This window comes from Dermacentor variabilis, chromosome 8 (assembly GCF_050947875.1).
Source record: "Dermacentor variabilis isolate Ectoservices chromosome 8, ASM5094787v1, whole genome shotgun sequence".
NCBI classification, from domain to species: Eukaryota; Metazoa; Arthropoda; class Arachnida; order Ixodida; family Ixodidae; genus Dermacentor; species Dermacentor variabilis.
In genome coordinates, this window is record NC_134575.1 from 13,557,930 (window position 1) to 13,577,719 (window position 19,790).

Sequence of the window (19,790 nt, forward strand, 5' to 3'; positions counted from 1 at the left end):
TTAGCTTACTCCCAGTATTATATAAAACATTCACCAAGATAATTTCCGATAGAATAAGGGTAACACTGGACTTTAGTCAGCCAAGAGAACAGGCTGGCGTCATGGAGGGATACTCTGCAATGGATCACATTTATGTCATTAATCAGGTAATTGAGAAATCCTCAGTGTGCAATCAGCCTCTCTGTATGGCTTTCATAGATTACGAAAAGGCATTTGATTCAGTAGAGATACCAACAGTCATGGAGGCATTACGTAATCAAGGAGTACAGGCCGCTTACATAGATATCTTGGAAAATATCTACAAAGATTCCACAGCTACTTTAATACTACACAAGAAAAGTAGGAAGATACCTATAAAGAAAGGGGTCAGACAAGGAGACACAATCCCTTCAATGCTATAAACTGTGTACTTGGGAAAAGTATTCAAGCTATTAGACTGGGAATACTTAGGAGTAAGGATCAACAGCGAATATCTCTGCAACCTTCGGTTTGCAGATGACATTGTCCTGTTCAGCAACACTAGAGATGAGTTATAGCAAATGATTGAAGACCTTAACGGAGAGAGTGTAAGAGGGGGGTTGAAGATTAATATGCAGAAAACAAAGATAATTATGAATAGCCAGGCAAGGGAACAAGAGTTCAGGATTGCCCATCAGCTTCTGGAGTCTGTGAAGGAGTATGTTTACCTAGGTCAATTACTCACAGGGAACCCTGATTATGAGAAGGAAATTCACAGAAGAATAAAAATGGGCTGGAGCTCATATGGCAGACATTGTCAGCTCTTGATTGAAAGCTTACCATTATCATTGAAAAGGAAGGTGTACAGTCAGTGCATTTTAGCGGTGCTAACATATGGGGCACAAACTTGGAGACTGACAAAGAAGCTTGAGAATAAGTTAAGGACCGTGCAGAGAGCGATGGAACGAAGAGTGCTAGGCATAACAAAAAGAGAGCTGTTTGGATCAGGAAACAAACGGGTATAGCTGGTATTCTAATTGACATTAGAGAAAAAAAATGGAGCTGGGCAGGTCATGTAATGCATAGGTTAGGTGGACCATTAGGGTTACGGGTTGGGTGCCAAGAATAGGGAAGTGCAGTCGAGGACAGTAGAAGACTAGGGGGGGGGGAGGGGCGATGTAATTAGGAAATTTGCGGGTGCTAGTTGGAATCAGTTGGCACAGGATAGGATAATTGGAGATCTCAGGGAGAGGCCTTTGTCCTGTAATCAACATAATATAGGCTGATGATGATGATGATGACATAAAGGCCCACATAGAAATCTTTGATATGAATACTTGTTCACCTGGTTATGTCATCCACTTTTTCCCTATAAATGCAAATAGATATTCCAGTAACATTAACTTTATTGCTGGTTTGGAGTTCCCTTTAACAGTTGACCATACTCTGCATTGCCCCTTAAACTAGTACAAGAAGATTAATTCGTCGTGTCTTGATTAGTTTGGGAAGTATGCACATGCACTCACTTGTCTCTCGTGCGCTTGTAGGTGAACTCTTTAACCAGGCAGTTGGAGTCCTGGCGTTCTACCGTCACTGAGATGGAGGAGAGGTCAAGGACAACGGCTGCTCTTCTGGACGAAGCTCGGGAGGCGAAGACCAACCTTGAGACTCACTTCCAGAACGAGCTGCAGGCGCAACGTAGGCTGGTCGACATGCACAAGGTGCGTCGTTCACCTTTACTTTGTGCTCCTGCTCTGCATTTGACTGTGAAGAAGGCCAAGATGGTGACTTTGCTGCCTGTAGTATTTGCAAAACTTGGCTTGCATATTTTTTGTCAGTTGTTTCTGTGCGTGGCACTGTTCATATACTGTACTTGCCCAATGCTGATGTCTCTTTTTTCCAAGAAAATGTTTCCAAAATTTACCTGCACCTTGCAATCGGATATGAAACCAAAACTGCGTTTGTGGCACTGGCTATTGTCAGAGCCAGCTTTGTTGCCATTGTCATCACAGGACAATGAAAGGGCAATATTTATGCAGGTTGGTAGTGACGGTACACCGCTTTCATTACCGAAGCTCGTTTTAAAAAAGGTGCTGTGAATACTAAGCTTGCAGTAACAGAACAGCATCGCATGTTCATGGCTATTTTTTTGTTCATGGTGCTCACAGCTTCAGCTTACATGTAGATACCTCTCAGAAGCCTGTCTGCGTGTAGAGTGCTAGGAAATTTATGCCCTGCAGATGGTTGAAGAACATTCCGAGTCATTGTTTGGTTTGCGATAGCTTTTAGTGACACCCGCTTTGTGGTTTCCTCATGCCGTGCTCTCCACTCAGGCCTGTGCTCCACTCTTCACACAGTCTTCATGTGGTCTGCAAGGAGGCTGGAAATTACCATTTGCCTATCATGTGCTGTTGGATGATTTCCCATGAGCCTCCCTTCACAGTTTTTGTGACTAGGCTTAAAGTTGTCATGTGACACTCCCTCCTAGTCTTCTCTTTCTTCTTCCCATGCTGTTCAAGAGAGAAAAAACAGGAAAAGATGGAAAGATGGTGCTGCTTTTGTTAACTCTTATATTGCCACTCCCGACTATACTGAATTTGTATTTTCAGCACACTCCCTGCCTCTCCAGAAGCAGCGCGTGCAAAAAGAACACTGCAAACCCGTTGTGCAATTTAAGAGAGGTTGAGTAGAACTTGTTGGGCGAGTTGGTTGGGATCTAAGGAATACAGTCGCCGACCGTTTATTCGGACCTCACGGGGACTGCGAAAATGTCCGAATAAACAGGTGTCCGAAAAAGCAGATTAAGGGGGAAAAAATGAAATCCTTTATTTCCACGCACTTATTCAGGCTCGGCAGTAGGCTTGAATAAATCGTGAATGCTCCGTGGCACGCTGTTCCGTTTACGTGCAATTAGAAGCCTGAATCTCTGAGAGGGTCGTACGGTCACTATAGGTGGCTGAAAGCACAGTCACTGCTTGTACATGCTCCGCATGCGACGGCAGCGTAGCACATGGTGCGTCATCTTCCGGCTCGGTCATCGTGCGGCGGTGCAGCAGAAACCTGACGAATGATCTCGCCGTCGTCGAGTTCTGCGCATGTCAGTACAGCAGTGTCAGCACCTGTGAAACTGTCAAATGAGACAGTGTCCGGAATTGCAATGCAACCACTGTGCAAGTTTCGGCAGAACATTTTCCGCGTCGGTAGGGAGCACATTGGAAGGAGAAAAATCCTAGGCCTCCCGGCACCCGCTTGCCGGCATTCCCCAGCGCAGTCTGCGCAGGCACTGTCGGCGCGATTAGACACTTGACGTGATGTTTCCATATGCCGCGTTGGATCACCGGAATCTCGACACAGCACACAAAGCAAACACCACCATGCCGACACCAGTCGCACAAACGAAAAACGTACCCTACTCGCAGCGTCGTGCACGAAGAAACAACTCAGCTGCTGGATTGTCTTGACATGGCTTACTACGCTGAAACCGGAACTGCTGTAGAGCCACTCTATCGAACCAGACAGAAACGATGATGATGAGCAGGGATTTGCAGTAGTGCCACTTTGTGGGGCAGCAAGGAGGCTCCGTTCAAAACAAAAATGGCGTTCAGAAAGTCAAACCATGCACCGGTCAGAGTCTGTGCGTGGTGCTCTCGATCGAGTTGGCTCAAGGAGTGTCCGAAAAATCTGAAGAGAGGTTGCAAGGTGTCCGAACTTTCGGCAGTTGTTATACATTATGGTCTATGGGGAGAATGGCGGTGCCGTGAAGCAGACCGAATAATCGAGCATGTCCAAATTTTTGGAGTCCGGAAAATCGGTCGGCGACTGTACATTGTTGCGCAAAAAAAAAAAAGGAAAATAAAGACTTGGGAGGGAGAGTACGAAACACGCTCATCTGTCGTTTCGTACTCTCCCTCCCAAGTCTTTATTTTCCTTTTTTGGCGCAACAATGTATTTATGGGGAGTTCATCCAAACACACAAAATACTTGTAAGTTAAGTTTCTGGCAGCAAGTGGAGCATATGTCTCAGTGGAGCAGCCCTGGCAACCCAATGTGGCAGGTCCTTCCGGACTTAGACAGACTAAGAGATTTATGACCTCTTGAAATGTTGCGAATCAAAACAAAGTGACAGTGAAGAACATGTAATGTAGCATGAAATGTCTACTGAACCAGCAGGCAGAAAATAAAGACTGGCAGTAAAATGGTTAATCTGGGGAGTCGAGCTACCTGGAGGTTATGCCCGCCTCCTAGTTGTGGCCCCCGCACATGATCCCGTGAGTCTCGATTCTCACTGGTGGTGCCTGCAGGAACTGTCCGAGAGTCGGCGACAGCGCATCGATGAGCTGGTGGCCACCCTGGAGGAGATGCAGGCGCTGCTGCTGGAGACCCGGGCCGCGGCAGAGCGCTCCCAGGAGGCCCTGAAGGAGTGCCAGGCCAGCCATGAACAGGAGCTCGCGAAGCGGGAGGCTGCCATCGAGGCGCTGCGCAAGGAGCTACAGCTGGCCAACTGCCTGCTCGAAGGAAAGGGTAAGGTGGCGTTCACATGAGCAAGTTGCAGTGCTCGTGCAACGTTTTTTTAGTGATACGGTTGCAAAGTAAGAATTGCAAATGGTCACTTTGGTCGAAAAGTGACCATTTCTGGCAGAGTGGCATGTCTGTGCGACTGCAGTCCTTGCACAGCTTCCGCAGCAAACTGCCTGCATTCTTCTACCAAAATATAGTGCAGTGAAATCTCAATTTAATGAACTTCAGGGGACTGCTGTAAATTCGGTGTTCTGAAAGATTGTTATAGTGAAAGCCCCAAAATTAACGATTCCACCCATCGACCCACCCGTTCGTAAGTTGTCACCATATGAGCTATCCACGAAAATGTCGCTGTTGGCTCTTGGGATGCACTGTTGCTATTGTTCATAGATTCCGACCCCACACACCACCGAAGCACTGTATCACGTGCTGATGCTGAGAAAACTACCGACAGAATGGTAGCTACATGTCGGCTCCAAAGTGCAATGTTTCTTGCTTTTTGTTTGTTTCTCACATTTTTTGCCGTGGACACTGCAACTGTCTCGCTCGAGGCGGACCCCTGAACTATGTCAGAGCGCAAGCGGACATAAGCAACACCGCTTGGAAAGTGCAAAGTGCAACTGTGTGACATCCCCATGAGTACGGAAGTTACATTTCACCGCTTGCGTAGCTAGTACAGCCACAGAAAGAAGCACGAAAGAAAGAGACGTGTGCAGAAAGAAGGGTGAAAGAAGGAAGAGACACACCTCCATTGCTAGGTGACACTTCTGGGCAGAGCAGGCGCTCGCAGAACCTAATGCATCATTGCCTCCGCTCACCTGCATTCCTTTTTTCACGGGTGCCATCTCAGGTTTTCTGAACCCATGCGCCAAAACGTCTGCTCATTGTGCCTTGTCATCTGCTAGCCTACTGTTTCGGCTGCCATGAAGGATACGTAAGAATCCCCGTACTTCAGAATATTAGTTCGTAATACTGAGGCATTGTTAACATCACAGGGAAACTGGATAACGATCATTTTTCTAAAAAGTTTGCTATTTTAAAGTTTGTAGTACTGAAATACTTTTACATTGAAACTATAAGAAGTCAGCAGGAGATTTCTGAAAAGTTTGTTACTGTGGTGTTCGTAGTAGCGAGGTTTTCACGGTATCACATACTGCAAGCTCAAGGCATACAAACAGCATGTTAGTTGGCCTAACATTATCTCCATACGGCATACAGTTAAGCCTCGATCTAGATCGAAAAAACTTCAATACTACAAAATTCTCGATATGACGAACTCTTTACAACTTGTTTTTCATAGAACATCATGTATTTAGAACCTCAATATAACGAAGTGTGTTTATACAGACATTAATTGAAGCCACTGTTGCTGTCATTCTGACTACCGTAAAATGCGGAATATAGGTCGAGGCGGAATATAGGTCGACTCCCTTATATTGAAGCAAAGAAGTCAACATAAAAATTATAAGGCACAAAACTTTGTTTTATTTAGTGGTGCCGCCAGACTCGTCACCTGCTCATTCGTCTGAGCTGTCTGAACTCTCGTCCGAAGATGACTGCTTTTCGCTCGCTGCGTCCCACATGTCATCCTCGGTACCGTCCAAGAAGTTGCTAGTGGAACACTTCTTGAATGCCCGCACCACCATATCATCGGGCAGCGAGCGCCAAGCCTGCGACACCCATGTGGCCGTAGTCGCGAGAGGCGGCCTGCGCAGCCGGCTGGTTGGGGTCGTCGGGTTGTCGCCGGCCATCCACTGATTATATTGTTCACGGACACGGTCTTTAAAGGGCTTGTTGAGCACGACGTCCAGTGGCTAAAGTGTTGAGGTCATGCCTCCCGGAATGACGGCGAGATCCGTCCTCCCGTCGCGGAGTGCCTGCTTCACACCTGCGGTCAAGTGCCCGCGAAAGGCATCCAAGACGAGCATGCTCGGACACCGCAGGAGTGCGCTGGGTAGCCGATTATAGACGGTCTTAATCCAATTGAGCATGAGGGCCTCGTCCATATAGCCAGTTTCATTCACGCGAACGACAACATCCCGCGGGAAAGCCTCTTTTGGCGTCGGCCACCAAGGGGGCGATAACGATGCAGATGCCGAAAGGTCTGCGCTCCTACATGTTGCCAGACGACTATTCATGTTGTGCCAAGAGTCGGTATATAAGTCGAGGGGTGACCTTTTAGTAATATTGTTTAGAAAAAACCTTGACCTATATTCCGCACTATACGGTATCTTGCAGCCTCAAACCGGTGCTCTCGTACGCTATCTGCTGGCAGCTGTAATAGCCACCCCTGCGGCAACGCTAGGCCTATCTGGTTCTATGTTCGCTACCAAGCTTCTTGCTGTTTGGTGCAGAGTTCTTAATTGAAATAATTGCTGCTGTCAACAGTCGGCCTTTGTAATCCTTGCCAATGCCTTCAATGCATGAAAAGCACAGTGCATTGCAAAATGCTGGTTCCCAAAAGTCAGCTTCGCTGCGACACAGTGGTGTTACGCGGTGAAGCATACGTGATGTATTGTGGTGAAGCATATTAACAGTCATGGGACACCAATCTATATGTTAATCACACACATGTGCACCCGCTGTCTCATATTGCTGTACGAGCACTGATACACCTAATAAGTGTACTGGCAGGCCTTCAGTGCTATTTCATATGTGCCTGTGACGACGTGCTGACATTCATTCGGCATTCATTTGTTTTTTTGGACTGCCTGATTTTTCTGATCATTTTGTGGCCCCTAGGGAATCCGATAAGTAGGATGTTGACTATACCGACACGACAAATAGCAAAAGGGTTGAATTACAAGCGGCTGTTTGGGAACGCACCTCTCAAATCGCGTGCCACACGACCATGAGTGACCGCTGAAGTGGAGCAGCATCATGTTCTGCATAAAGTTCAAGTGCAATAAGATCCTATCGCTCCCGGTGCACTGTATCCTGTACGTGCAAGTGAAAGTGTCCAAAGGTGAGCGGAGAAGGATGGTGGCTTGATGAGTGCCGTCTTCTTGCGCAAGCAAGTTGAAAGTAGGGAGGGGAGCAAGTTTGTGGAAATGCAATCAAGCACGTGCGAGTGGAGGGTGTGAGGAATGAGGGACAGGTTGGTGCACATCTTTTCCTAGCGCAGCCATTACTGTGCATTGCTGTGAGCGCTGCTGAGTGCATATGCACCGCATGTGCCCCGTTTTAGAGGTATCCTGTAGCGTGTGAAAAGAGTGGGCATGCAGAGGTGGTGTGGCATCATGTGAGCAGTCTTCCCGCTCACTTAGTATTGGAGTTTGCGTAATCTCAGGTTTCGGAGACGTGTTGAAGAGAGAGGCAGACGAAGCATTCATTCTCTGCTGCTGGTGCTTTCCATGATGGCGTTGTCCCACTGTGGGCGACACTATCAGCTGCTGGGGTGGAGTGGATGTGGAAGTGTGGCTGACTTCACATCATATCGGCGATGATAAGATATCATCAACGCAGCATGAAATTGCATCTTCCGTCACCAACTCTAAAATTCAACAAAATGAATTTTTTGTCTAATTCAAGTTTGCTTTTTCCGATTGCCTGATAATTACGAAAATCTTGCGGCCCTTCCACGTAAGAAAATTCCATCTGTGGCTATGTGTTACTTGCATAAAATGTTGAATTTCAATTATCAAAATATTAGTATAACAAAGCAAATTGCTGATTTTACTTACTTCATTGTATCGATGTTTAACTGTAGTTTTAATATGCCATATTTACTAGTGCATGGTCCACAATCCCACCTTGGAGTGGGAAAATTTTAAAAAATAGTTTCACTAAGCGTAATGCTTCACCTGTGTGCTGGTTACTTTCCGCATGCTGCCACTAGATGGCAGTAGTCATCAACGCTGATTCCAGATCAGAAGCCAGTTCACTACAAAATGAATTATGCATTTCACTACTTACGCGCTATGCAAGTGCACTACATACGTAAGTTCCATAGCATTACCTGCTGAGTGGGAAACAGAGTGCAGTTCCTCATGTACCAATTTGCCCCTCATTTAACCTTGTTTGTGTGCGTGCGTGTGTGTGTGTGTACATGCAGGCAGCATTGTGGAGAAGCTGTTCCCTGCTGCACACGTGTCGGGCCTGGCGAGGGAGTCTGGCCTGAGCCTGACGGAGCTGCTCTCGGAGCGTCTAGAGCAGCAGCGAGCGCTGGCGCAGGCAATCCGCGAGAAGGAAGCCTTGCAGCAGCAGCTTAGCGAACTCTCCCAGGAGTTGGCCGACAAGGTCCCCATAGTGGCTCGCCACATGCAGGTAGCCATCCCTGCAAAACGTGCTGTTGCTGTGCGTATGTCACTTGTGCGTGCACAATTTTGCGTCCAACCTACCACGGTACCAAAATGGCATTGCTTCAGGTGACTGCTTAAAGGGACTGAAAGCCAGTTTTCATGGTATCCATTTTTTTAGTGCTATGGAAAGCTTACCAGAGTGTCTAATCATGAAGTGCTAACACGGAAAACTGCGTGGAACAATTTTTATCAGAATGTTTCGATCTGCAGTGAGGATGTATTGTTCACTACTGCATGCTGAAAACGGTGATAGGTGAGTGCAATAGCGATTACCGTATTTACACGATTGTAAGTCGACCCCTTTTTTAGAATTTGAAAGTCTGAAGTTGGGGGGTCGACTTACAATCGAAACCAAAACATGGCCCCGCCAAAAAAAGCCATACCAACGAGAGCTACAACGTAGTTACAATTTTATGTTTGCTCTATGGCCCTACCCGTACCTTTTCGCTATCCCGCGTGTTTGTTCGCTTTTCGGAAGGGTTTTTCAACATTTTTGAGAGTCTTACAGTGCATGCAACACTCATGGGGGGGTGTCGATAGTTGATAAAAGCGCCGCTGTTCCCATTTGCGGCGGCACCCTCAAAACGGCGGCGCTTGCGGGGAGTATCGGTAGTTCATGGAAGAGCAGACACCGCTCGCGGGTTTCTCTTTCTGTGTTTAAAGGCATTGGTATTGGTTTGACTAACTTCTTGACGCGCTCCACTTCGGCTACGTGCTACTTCTACGCTTCCCCAGTCGTCATGAGTGCTGTAGGCCCACTAATCTTTCGGCACTCCTTCACAGCAGCGTTCAAGAGGGCTGCCATCCTTTACGCCGAAGAAACAAATCACTGCGGAGCGGGCCGCCATTTCGATGTTTCTAAACGGGTGGTGCGAGAGTGGCGACTGCAGCGAAGCGAAATTTTCACCTGTGTGACGGCAAGTGAGAAATTTCCCACGTGCTGAAGTATGGACGTTTCCGGAGCAGTAGGCTAAGCTTGCGGCGTACGTCGCTGAAATGCATGATCGGTCCCTGCCAGTGAAGTGCGACGTGGTCATGAAATAAGCCCGGACCTCCGCCTTAATTTTAAGGTTCTGCTCCGCCGTGAGTACGAGTGGCTGGCGGCAGAAGACTGCGAAATTACGCCAACCGGACCTGTCAAAAGAGCCTCCCTGACGGCTGCGTGTGGTTGGGTGCTTTTGGCGTGGGCTGCTGTTCTGCAAGATGTCCTGGTGCGGTCGTTTGCCAAATTTGAAATTTCGCTGGACCACGACGCGCTGTGGGACCGCAGCAACGATGACGATGGCAGCACTAGTGAAGACGAGTAGTCCAATGACCATGTCAGCTACTAATAAATTTTCTTTATCGAATGCGCCCTCGGGTTTTTTTTTTTTTTCCAGTCAAGCAATATGGGGGGGGGGGGGGGGGGGGTCGACTTACATTCGAGTCGACTTACAATCGTGTAAATAAGGTATACGCCAGCATTAGTTGGAGGTAGACGACAAGTGTGACCGTGCTGTAACAAAGTATGATTTAGATGTTCCTGCAATTCGTGTTTTCCGAACTGTTAAATGATTTCTGCGATAATAATGACATGTTTTCGTGGTTTCCCGTCCGACTGCTTTGGTATTTAACCAGTCAAAAGGTAACCAATTGGATCGAAAACGAAACGACACCTTTACACGTGATACGAAGTTCAGCGTGTTGCCGTAGCCACGCGTGCGTTTTTGATTTCTGAAGTGTAGAATAGTGTGCGAGTGTTTAATAACATACCAACTGTAGGCGCGCGTGTTAATGGTGCACCAAACGCGATTGGTTCTTCATTGGAATTCTTTTTCCAAATTTGAAGTTGCCAAGTTGGGGTTGCGGCCCTTACACAAGTCTATACAATATGTAATGCAAGACGTGTGAATTGTTGCAACATGAGATGTCGATATGTGCCTAACTAGTGGCACACAAGTGGCCTGAGATTATCTTCTTCCCGAGGTACCCATGCTGTCGTCAGTGCCACTAGCATAGAAGCACTCGCACCATCTCTTATCATAGTTTCTTAACTGGGGTGCCTTCTCCTGCCATTACGTGTGTGTCATGCGGGAAAGCTGAATGCCAAGGGATGTCAGAAGTCATCATGTGGGGGAGATAAGTATCAGGTGATATGAAAAGGTGCCAGACGTCCTGACAGTGTGGGTCACATGCATGCAGCGTCATGATTATTAGTCCGCACTTAAGCAGGGAAGTTGAGGAAGAGCTGCAAGCAGAGATGCACTTGTGAATTTGGTGATGTGTCTTTATGGCTGAGAGTTTCAATGCCCAGCACATTCATGCCTGCAGGAGTACGAGAAGTGTGTGTCCAGCGTGGCCACTTTGAGGGAGCAGCTGACCAGTGCCCTGGTGGAGCAGGAGCAGCGAGCGCATGAGCGGGACGAGGCACGGGCAGCACTCGCCCATGCTGAGCGTGAGCTTCGCCGGTGGCAGCAGCAAGCGAAGGACCTCTCTCGACAGGTACGCTGTGTTTTGGTCACTACAGTGAAACCTCGTTAAACCGTAGTTGGCCGGAGCTCGGAAAAAGTATGTACTAAACGGTCGTACTGTTTAACCGAATTAGCATGAGATCGCCAACTTACCTGTCGAAAACGGAACTCAGAGAGAGTGCGATGAAAGGGGAAAAAAACATGCAGTATTTATTCACTTTGTGCGACAAAAGTGTTATTTTCGTTTGATGCCGCGGCGCCTAGCATGACGACAGCGGCCTCAAACTTACTGAAGCTGCGTGCCAGCTTTTCAGCCAGCCCCCTCTTCTCGGCAAACACTCGCATGGCAGATTCCTCGTTGGCGTTAGGTCTATTCGATTCAGCCAAGTTTCTCTGCGCCTTCTGCGCCTATTCACTGTGCACTGCACCTAGACCCTCGATTCCCCGAGGCGCAGCAGTGCACCCTGCACCCCCATGCTCGATTGAACGGGGTGCAAGGCAAGGTGCCGCCGTGGTGCACTGCACCCTTGAACCTTGCAGCGAGTGGGTGCAGCCCGGCACCCCCTGCACTTTTTCGTTTGAGGTGCCGTGCACCTTTTTCTGAATCGAACAAACCTGTTACGTATTCTCCGTGCATGCGCGCAGTAGTGCTGCAGAAGTCCCGGGGCGCCTTTTTCATTGCCGGGTGCCAGAGTTCGGAATACTTTTCGTTTGGAATAGTTACGTTATCGCGCCCTGTTCTCGTCGCGACGATTGCATTCATGAGGCTGACGTAACGAGCAGCTTCATTACTTCATTACTACAACTTCATTAACTACGAACACTGCATTAACAAATTTTTCAGATTAACAAACATTTCAGAAATTCCCTGCTGACTTCTTATAGTTTCGATGTAAAAGTATTTTAGCACTACGAACTTCGGAATACCAAACTTGTCAAAATAACAATCTTTATTCAGTTTCCATGTCGCGTTAATGCCTCGGACTAAGAATTCATATTCCTAAATCTGGGGATTCTTAGATTTCAGTGTGTCCTTCATGGCAGCCAGAACAGTAGGCCAGCAGATGACGCAGTGCAAAAAGCGCACGCAGTAGCGCATTGGCTGGAAAAACCGAGACTGCGTGGGAGGAGAAACTTTTCTGCTGCGAAGGCAACTACGCATCAGGTTTTGCGAGCTTGTGCTTTGCCCAGACGAGCGTCGCCTAGCAACAGAGGTGCACCTTTTCCTTTTTAATGCGACGGCATTATATGGCTCATGAAGTGGAAAATCCGGCGCCGTCGCTGGAGATAGTACAGAAAGTCACGTGGCCACAGAGACATGCTCGTGCCACTGCTCGCGCATTCATCATCTTCTTCCAGAGCTGGCTCTGATGCCACTCATCGTGCCAGCGTTCGCATACTGCCCCTCCCTCTGCGAAGGTGCTGACGGCACTGGCCCACTGCGAGTCGGTGCGGTAATTTCAGTGAGTTCTGTTGTGCACTGTGATGGACGAACCTTTGACAGAGATGGTACAAAAAGTCATGTGGTCACAGAGACAGACCATGCTGGTGGCCGGTCTATACATAGCGCTGCACATTGTGCCCAGTCAGTGCGGTGATTTCTGGGAGTTGTGCATTCCGATGGACGAACCTTTGACTTCGACTTCTCAAACAATAGCTGTGCCTGGCTCCTTTGGGCATCCACGCAAGCACTTGAACGAGGCTGAGGCACATGATGCTAGAAATGATACAAGGCAGTGTGAAAACAATACCATTACATTTCATAAAACAAGTCGTCATTGGGAAGACGTTGCAATGCTTTTGCATTCATGTACGTAGGGATACCTAAGTGCATTTGACTTTTTTTGTCCTTCTTTGCGCACGTCTCTTCTTTCTTTTGTGCTTTTTTCCTCTGCTGTTACGTGTACAGAGAAATATAACCTGCGTGCTCGCGGAGATTCCACATGCTCTGCCCTTTCCGGACAGTGTTGTTTACATGCGCTTGCATTTTGGAATAGTTCAGGTATCTGCCTTGAGCGAGGCGGTTGCTATGTCTGCAGAAAGGAATGTGCACAAAAAAAAAAAAAAAAAGACAACATTCCGCTTTGGAGGCGACTTGGAGCTTCCTCCTTGGAGTGAGAGGCAGATAAAACATTCGTTTCCCGCTGCTGGCGCTTTCCCCGATAGTGTCGTCCCAGTGCGGGCGATGCTATCAGCTGCAGGGGTGGAATGCACGTGAAAGCGTGGCTGGCTTCGCTTAATTCGCATGCTTTCATTCACACCTAAAGCACACAGTGTGAGGACTGCAATAGGATCTTATCGCACTTGGACATAATGTGGAACATGATGCGGCTCCACTTTGGCGGTTGCTCTTGTCTTGTGGCAGGCGATTTGAGAGATGTGTATGCAAACAGCAGCTTGTAATTCAATCATTTGACCATCTGCGTTTTATTTATTTTATTGGCATTCCTTTGCATGGGGCTGTGAAATTTTGTTATTTTGATATGGCATACAAACATACTTCAGTATATTAAGGTTCTAAATACATGGTGTTCTATGGACACGAGGTTATGAAAAGTTAAATAGTTTGTTATATTGAGAATTTCGTTATATTGGAGTTTGTTATATCGAAATTAAACTGTATATAATTTTAATACAGTCGAACCCGACTATGTCTAACCCGTTCAAATCGAATTATTCTGTATATCGAACAATTTCTGAACACGGTATATTACAATGAGTATATATAGCAAAAATTACGCTTACATCGAACAAAAATAGCAGCGACTCCCAATGTACGGAAGGTCAAGCGGCGCAAAAGGGCGCCCAGAAGTTGGCTTTCCCTTGCAGCAGCGGGGAAGCCTGGCGGCGCGGCTCCATCCAACCACTCCCTACCGTGACTGTGCTACGTCGGGCGAGCTGTCGTCACCCCCCTGCAAAAAATAATCCTGGCCCGCCCACAGTGATTGCTCAGACAGCCAATCAGATGCTCTCGTGCCCTCGTTGTGCAAGATGGCGCAAGTGCGAGTTGTCTCACTGCTTTTCTGGTTCGTTGTGTTGGCACCTTGTGGGTCTTCTCCCGCAGTGTTGCCGTGATGAAGCGCCAGAATTTGCCTTTTGCTGTGAAGCTCGAAATCGTAAATAGGGCCAAACGCAGTGAGAAATCAGATGTCCCCGTAGTGTACAAGATTCAGAGGAGCACTCTCAGCATGGTCTTGAAGAATAAGGGGGAGATTAGGGCAAAAGTGGGACGAACTCGTGACCCAGTGCCCGTGGTGCCTGACGCGTATGCGCAGCCGTGTACAAGTGCTTCATCCGAAATAGCTTCCGACGTACTGGCTTCCGTGGGCTCGGTGATGACTGTAAATTCTGATGAGTGCGACGAAGCCGTTGCCGGTGTTGCCAAGGTTTGGAGCGAGCTGTCAGAATTTCCAGAAGCCGTTGACGAATTAATGGTCGACGAGTTTGTGAGTGCAGATGATGGTGTCGTGTCCACAGGAGAGCCCAAAAACGAAGACTGCATTGCTGACATCGTAGCGAGCACAAGTGAAAGTGGGCACAGTGAGAAAAGCAGCGACAGTTCTTTGCCCACATCCTTCGAGGTGAATGGTGCACTCGCACTAGTCCTGCACTCGCACTCGCACTCGCACTCGCAATGGTGCACTCGCACGAATGTGGAAGGTTGCAGCCTCAGCTGCTCTGACTCTTTAGACAATGGGGAGAAATGCGTGCGTTGTGAATGTGAATGATTACATCTTATAAGAAAACGTCTGGTTTCCTGAGCAACGTTGCGTGCTTCACTACGTACCTTCTCATGTCTTTTGTGTACTATGGCCACCAGGAGAAAACATAGCCACTGGCCGTAGATGCGACGTGGACGAGTCGTGCATCCGCAAATGGAGACTATTTTTGGCAAACATTTGAGCACTGTTGTTTGTAGTTATTTCCGCAAGTTATAAGTGCTGATTTTTTTTTCTGGGCTGGTGTAATCGGGGTGCAGGTTATACGCGGGGGCAGATTATACACAGAAAAATATGGTAGTTGCTTGTTAGTTTATTGTGATCTTTCGTGTCGTGTACTGTATGCTTTACACGTGTGCAGGTTAGATAGATGTCTGTTGCAGAATGAACAACTGGGCTAGTTGGTTTACTTGCATTTTGAAACTGTAAAAGTGCACAAAGACGAGAACGAAGAGGGAAATGCCTCGTCCTGTCTTCTTTCTTCGTTCTTGTCTTTGTGTGCTTATACAGTTTCAAGATGTTCACAGATTCATGCAACTCAAACACATCATGACATGATATCTGGCAAAGTGTATGTAGTGAATTCAAGATCACTTAAACAAAAGCTACTGCCTTGCCATCTCATTGCCAACTTGAAGTGTGTGTGTTTGTCTTCTGGTATGTGTTATTGCCAGACCAACCCCATTGTCTTCTGTCAGGCATGTGAAAGAGGGTGCAAATAGAAGGTATCAATGTTGCAGGTGTGTGAGCTGGTACGAGAGGTTGAGGATGCCCGTGGTGGTGATGTTCCCATGTCACAAGAACAGGAGATCAGCTCATCGAACGAGGATGCCTCACCTCCTATCACTGCCTCCGAAGTGATCTCCAAACATCTCGTCACATTCAGGTGTGTAACCTGGACGACCAGGTCCGCTTATTAGAAGTGCATTTGGGCTAGTCACTTATCCCACTTTGTGGGCTTGCAGGTGTTAGGCCTTCGAATAGAAAAAAAATTTTTTTTTTTTTCAGTGCTTTTAGACAAGGGCAACAGGATGTATACACACAGCGCTAAACTAACAGCTGAATTTATTTTCCTGAGCTCAGGTGTAAATGCACTGTGAACGGTGAAAATAGAAAAATACAACAGAAGCAAGGCACAAGAAATGCAATCCGGAGATAACATCCTGCTGCATGTGCAACTTATTTTGCTATAGAAAATTTTGAAATGGGACAAGTGTGCCATTATGGCTTTGCTCTCCTTGTCAAGAAAGCAGCACGATTTCCTGTCACAAAATAAGTGACATGTGCAGCGGGATGTCGGTGTCATGATTAGGGGCTGCCACGTGCTCCACAAATGCATTGTAAGTTTGTGTACTTTGGTACAAGCACTGCTCTTGTTGTCTCTTTCGTTTCTCTTGCTTGCATGTTTTGTGTGCCTGCCTCTTGAAACCACAGATCCCTACCAACGTGCTTGTTGGGGTCAAAATGGCACAAAAGCACACTGGACAAGGCCAATGCCACCCACAGTGGCTGCCCAGTAACTGTGGCGTTACACTGTAGAGCCAGAGGTTACTGGTTCGAACCCACCCGCAGCAGCCACGCCTGATGGGTGTGAAAGGCAAAAATGCTCGTGCACTTAGATTTAGGCGTGCACTAAAAAACCCCAGCTAGTCAAAATAATCCAGGGATTCAAATAATCCAGGCACGCTCTGGCGTGCCTCATCATAATTATTGAGACTTTGGCACTTAAAATCCCAGAAATTAAGGCAACTGCCAATGCCCTCATTCACTACCAACTTGTTCAGCTTTCAGTCATTAGCCAGGTTGCAGTGCTGGGTTTCCTGTATCATTCGCGTGTGCAGGAACATCGAGGAGCTGCAACAGAAGAACGCCGAGTTGCTGGCAGTGGTGCGAGAGCTGAGCGAGAAACAAGAAGAAGAAGAGAAGAAGGTCGCGGAAGAGAGGTGGGTCACTGCAAGCTGCCATGCAGCCAAGGCAGCGCTGATGTCTGTTTGCAAAGTTGCCATATATGCTTGCGTACGAGCCAAGGTTTTCTATCGCGATAGACTTGCAGTATAATCTACTTAAACGAAACACGAAGGGACAGAAAAGGTTGTTTTGTTTGTCTGACGTTCCATTTAAGGGAATGGTGCAATAATCAAGAATGATTGTATTATTTGAAAAGAGTAGAGCATTTTAAATTTGCTGCTGTGAACAAACCGACGTTATGGTGCTCTGCTTCAAATCTCATCAATCTCGCCTAAGTGTTATTGCCCATTTTAAATGCAACTTTTGCTGCCTTCTCTTTAGAAATGGGGAGCCACATAGGAAAACTGGCACTGCATTGTCGCTTGAACCACAGGAACAGTACCTTTTCCCTTTGTTTGTGTCGAGATGTATGAATCCGCATCCGTTCTTTCAAAAAGCTGCTGGTCTGGGCAACGTGTATCTTCTCTTGATCTTTTATTATCCGTGAGAACAGGGACTTGCAAAATGCGACTTACGAAAAGCTTGCCATGCTTAACATCTCCCATGACGTCCATTTTTGTCGCCAGTGTGAGTGCTTTGTACCATCACTTTTTCACTAGCGCCATCGTGCAGCACAGGATGTGAATACCACGTGGCGGCCATTAATGTCGCAGCACTGCAACTGCATGGTGGATTTGCCTTGCTGTTTAGCATCACCATTTTACATTGCTGTCAGACTGTTTGTGTCTTGTGTACGGTATAGTGTCCTATGAAGTAGGTGGTAGTTTCAGTTCCAATTTCCTTAAACTGGAGCTCAAAAAAAAAAAAAAAAAAGAAAGCATTCTGTTTAAGTGACGTTTAAGCGGCGTTTTTTTAGCACTAGGCTTATGGGGCAGTCAACCAAAGTCAGTACCCTCATTCCATTTATCCAGCATTTTCGCTTGGTCAGAGTCCACTGTACTTGTTTGCACACGCACGACGCACACTTGGTGTCCATTAAGTCTTCAACATTGTCGCTGTTGCTACTGCTCAGTTGTAATGCCACAGCACAGTTGTGCAAACAGTTTACCTCTGTGCCATTCTAGGCTTTAGATATGCCTGCGACTTTAAAGTGCAGCTCAGTTCTACTACAGAACCTCAATATAGTCGCTGACCAATAAATTAGACACTGATAATCCGGGCATGTTTGGTAATTCGGACAGCTTCGCAGCACTTGGATGCATTTGTTTTTTCAGACATTAGATAGTTCTGATTTGTTTACGTTCCCCGTGGAGTCCGAATTATCGGTCATCGACTGTATATAATGAAGTTGTACTTGCAGCAATAAACCTCAGTAAATCACAAATTTTGTTAGTTCGAGATTTTGAATATTCAGCAGTAAAAATAATTTCACAGATTTCCAGAATATTCCTGGTGAATAGTACTTTGTCAGTAAACACTATTAAACAAATCCCCCAAAAAGTCGGGTCATAGTAGCGTGGTTATGAGCACCAGCGCATACGGTGCCGATCGGGCTGAGAACAGTGCATCAGCATTGCTTCCGGCGTCTGAGATTGGCGGGTTGCGTTTGTGTGCCGCCGTAAATCTTGGATGCCATGGCTGTCCGCGCTTAGTGCCCGCAGCCGTCATCAAATGGTGCTTTGAAATTAAAAATAAAAGTGTAAAAAGATGTGGATATTCGTCTCAAGAAAAAAAAAAATCTCATAGTTTCGCCAGGAAGGCGAAGCCTTGATGGCGATAGTAAAGAGACAATTACACGAAGAAAGGTTCGTAGCTTTAGTGGTGCCACGTGCGCTCAGGCAAAGATCACTTGATGGCCAAGAACACTCGCTGTCACACCATGAGGGAATGCTTCTCATTGTGCCTTGGAAACTTGAGATTATGCGACTGCCAACACTAGACGCGTGGGAACAAAATGTGCATGAAGGCACCAATCATATCGGCTTGACCATTGCACTTGCCGAAGATCACCTCCAAGATACAGTCTATGGCCCGCATATGCACAGCCCTGCGCAGCTACAGCACGGGTAGAGGAGAGGAGACGCACGCACTACAGAGAGATGGTGGATATGTGCGACTCCCCTGCCCCCCTTCCCCTTCTAGCGCGTTCTTGATCATGTTACCACACACTCACCCCTTCCCCATCCCCAATGTGCTGAGGAATCGTCGGCTCTCGTGTTTATCCGAGAACTTTGAGTTGCCGCGTTCCACGTGGCCTCTGCAAGTTGTTACGTGACAAACGGTGCAACGCTGTTTCGTGTGTAATATAAGCAGGGTGGCCAGAGTTTAATTCCTAAGCGGGCGGCCGCGGCCGAGCGTGAGCAGGTGATTGTCGACTTCTTCCGGACTTGTTCATCAGAACCAAAATTTGCGGAACTCTCAGTAAACTTAACAACAGAGGCAAGCTCCAAAGTATATTTCTTAAGGAAAAGCAAAAATCTGATATTGATATTGTGACACCAGTCTTCCATGCAGAAAGGCATCCTTAAAAATCTAAAAACCTAAATAGCTCTGGCATATACACAAGCAGATATTTAATGCATAGCGTTTCAGATTTAGATTTAGATTTAGGGAATAGCATAGCACTTGCTCCATAGATGGCAAAATAAGAACAATTGAAATTTAGGACACCTTACAGCACGCTGTTTGATAATTTAGACTCCACCAGCATGGCCTTGGGCTAATTCAGCCATTTAATCGAGCAGTCAGAGCAATATTGCTTCGATACGTCGCCGGTGGCTCCTCCAAATCAAAACTAGTGGATCCAGTCAATCCAGAAGTCGCCTACCGTGCTAAAAATACACTGGACAAACTAGCTGCTAAATTGACTTCTTCATTATTGACATGTCTAACGGTATTAAGAGGGTGCATGATATGTAGTGCTAGTGTAATAAATA

At 47.0% G+C, this 19,790-nt stretch overlaps 1 protein-coding gene across 2 annotated transcripts in view; it reads left to right on the forward strand.

The window, feature by feature from the left end:
- The window catches only part of Mgtor (nuclear basket protein megator), a 123,173-nt gene that overhangs the window by 14,581 nt on the left and 88,802 nt on the right, over positions 1-19,790 (forward strand). For both annotated transcript variants that reach the window (XM_075701202.1, XM_075701203.1), the window contains exons 7-12: positions 1,506-1,679; positions 4,260-4,479; positions 8,531-8,742; positions 11,088-11,258; positions 15,687-15,832; positions 16,788-16,889. In XM_075701202.1, the coding sequence (XP_075557317.1) occupies positions 1,506-1,679; positions 4,260-4,479; positions 8,531-8,742; positions 11,088-11,258; positions 15,687-15,832; positions 16,788-16,889 (1,025 nt within the window). The remainder of the gene's footprint in view (positions 1-1,505; positions 1,680-4,259; positions 4,480-8,530; positions 8,743-11,087; positions 11,259-15,686; positions 15,833-16,787; positions 16,890-19,790) is intronic.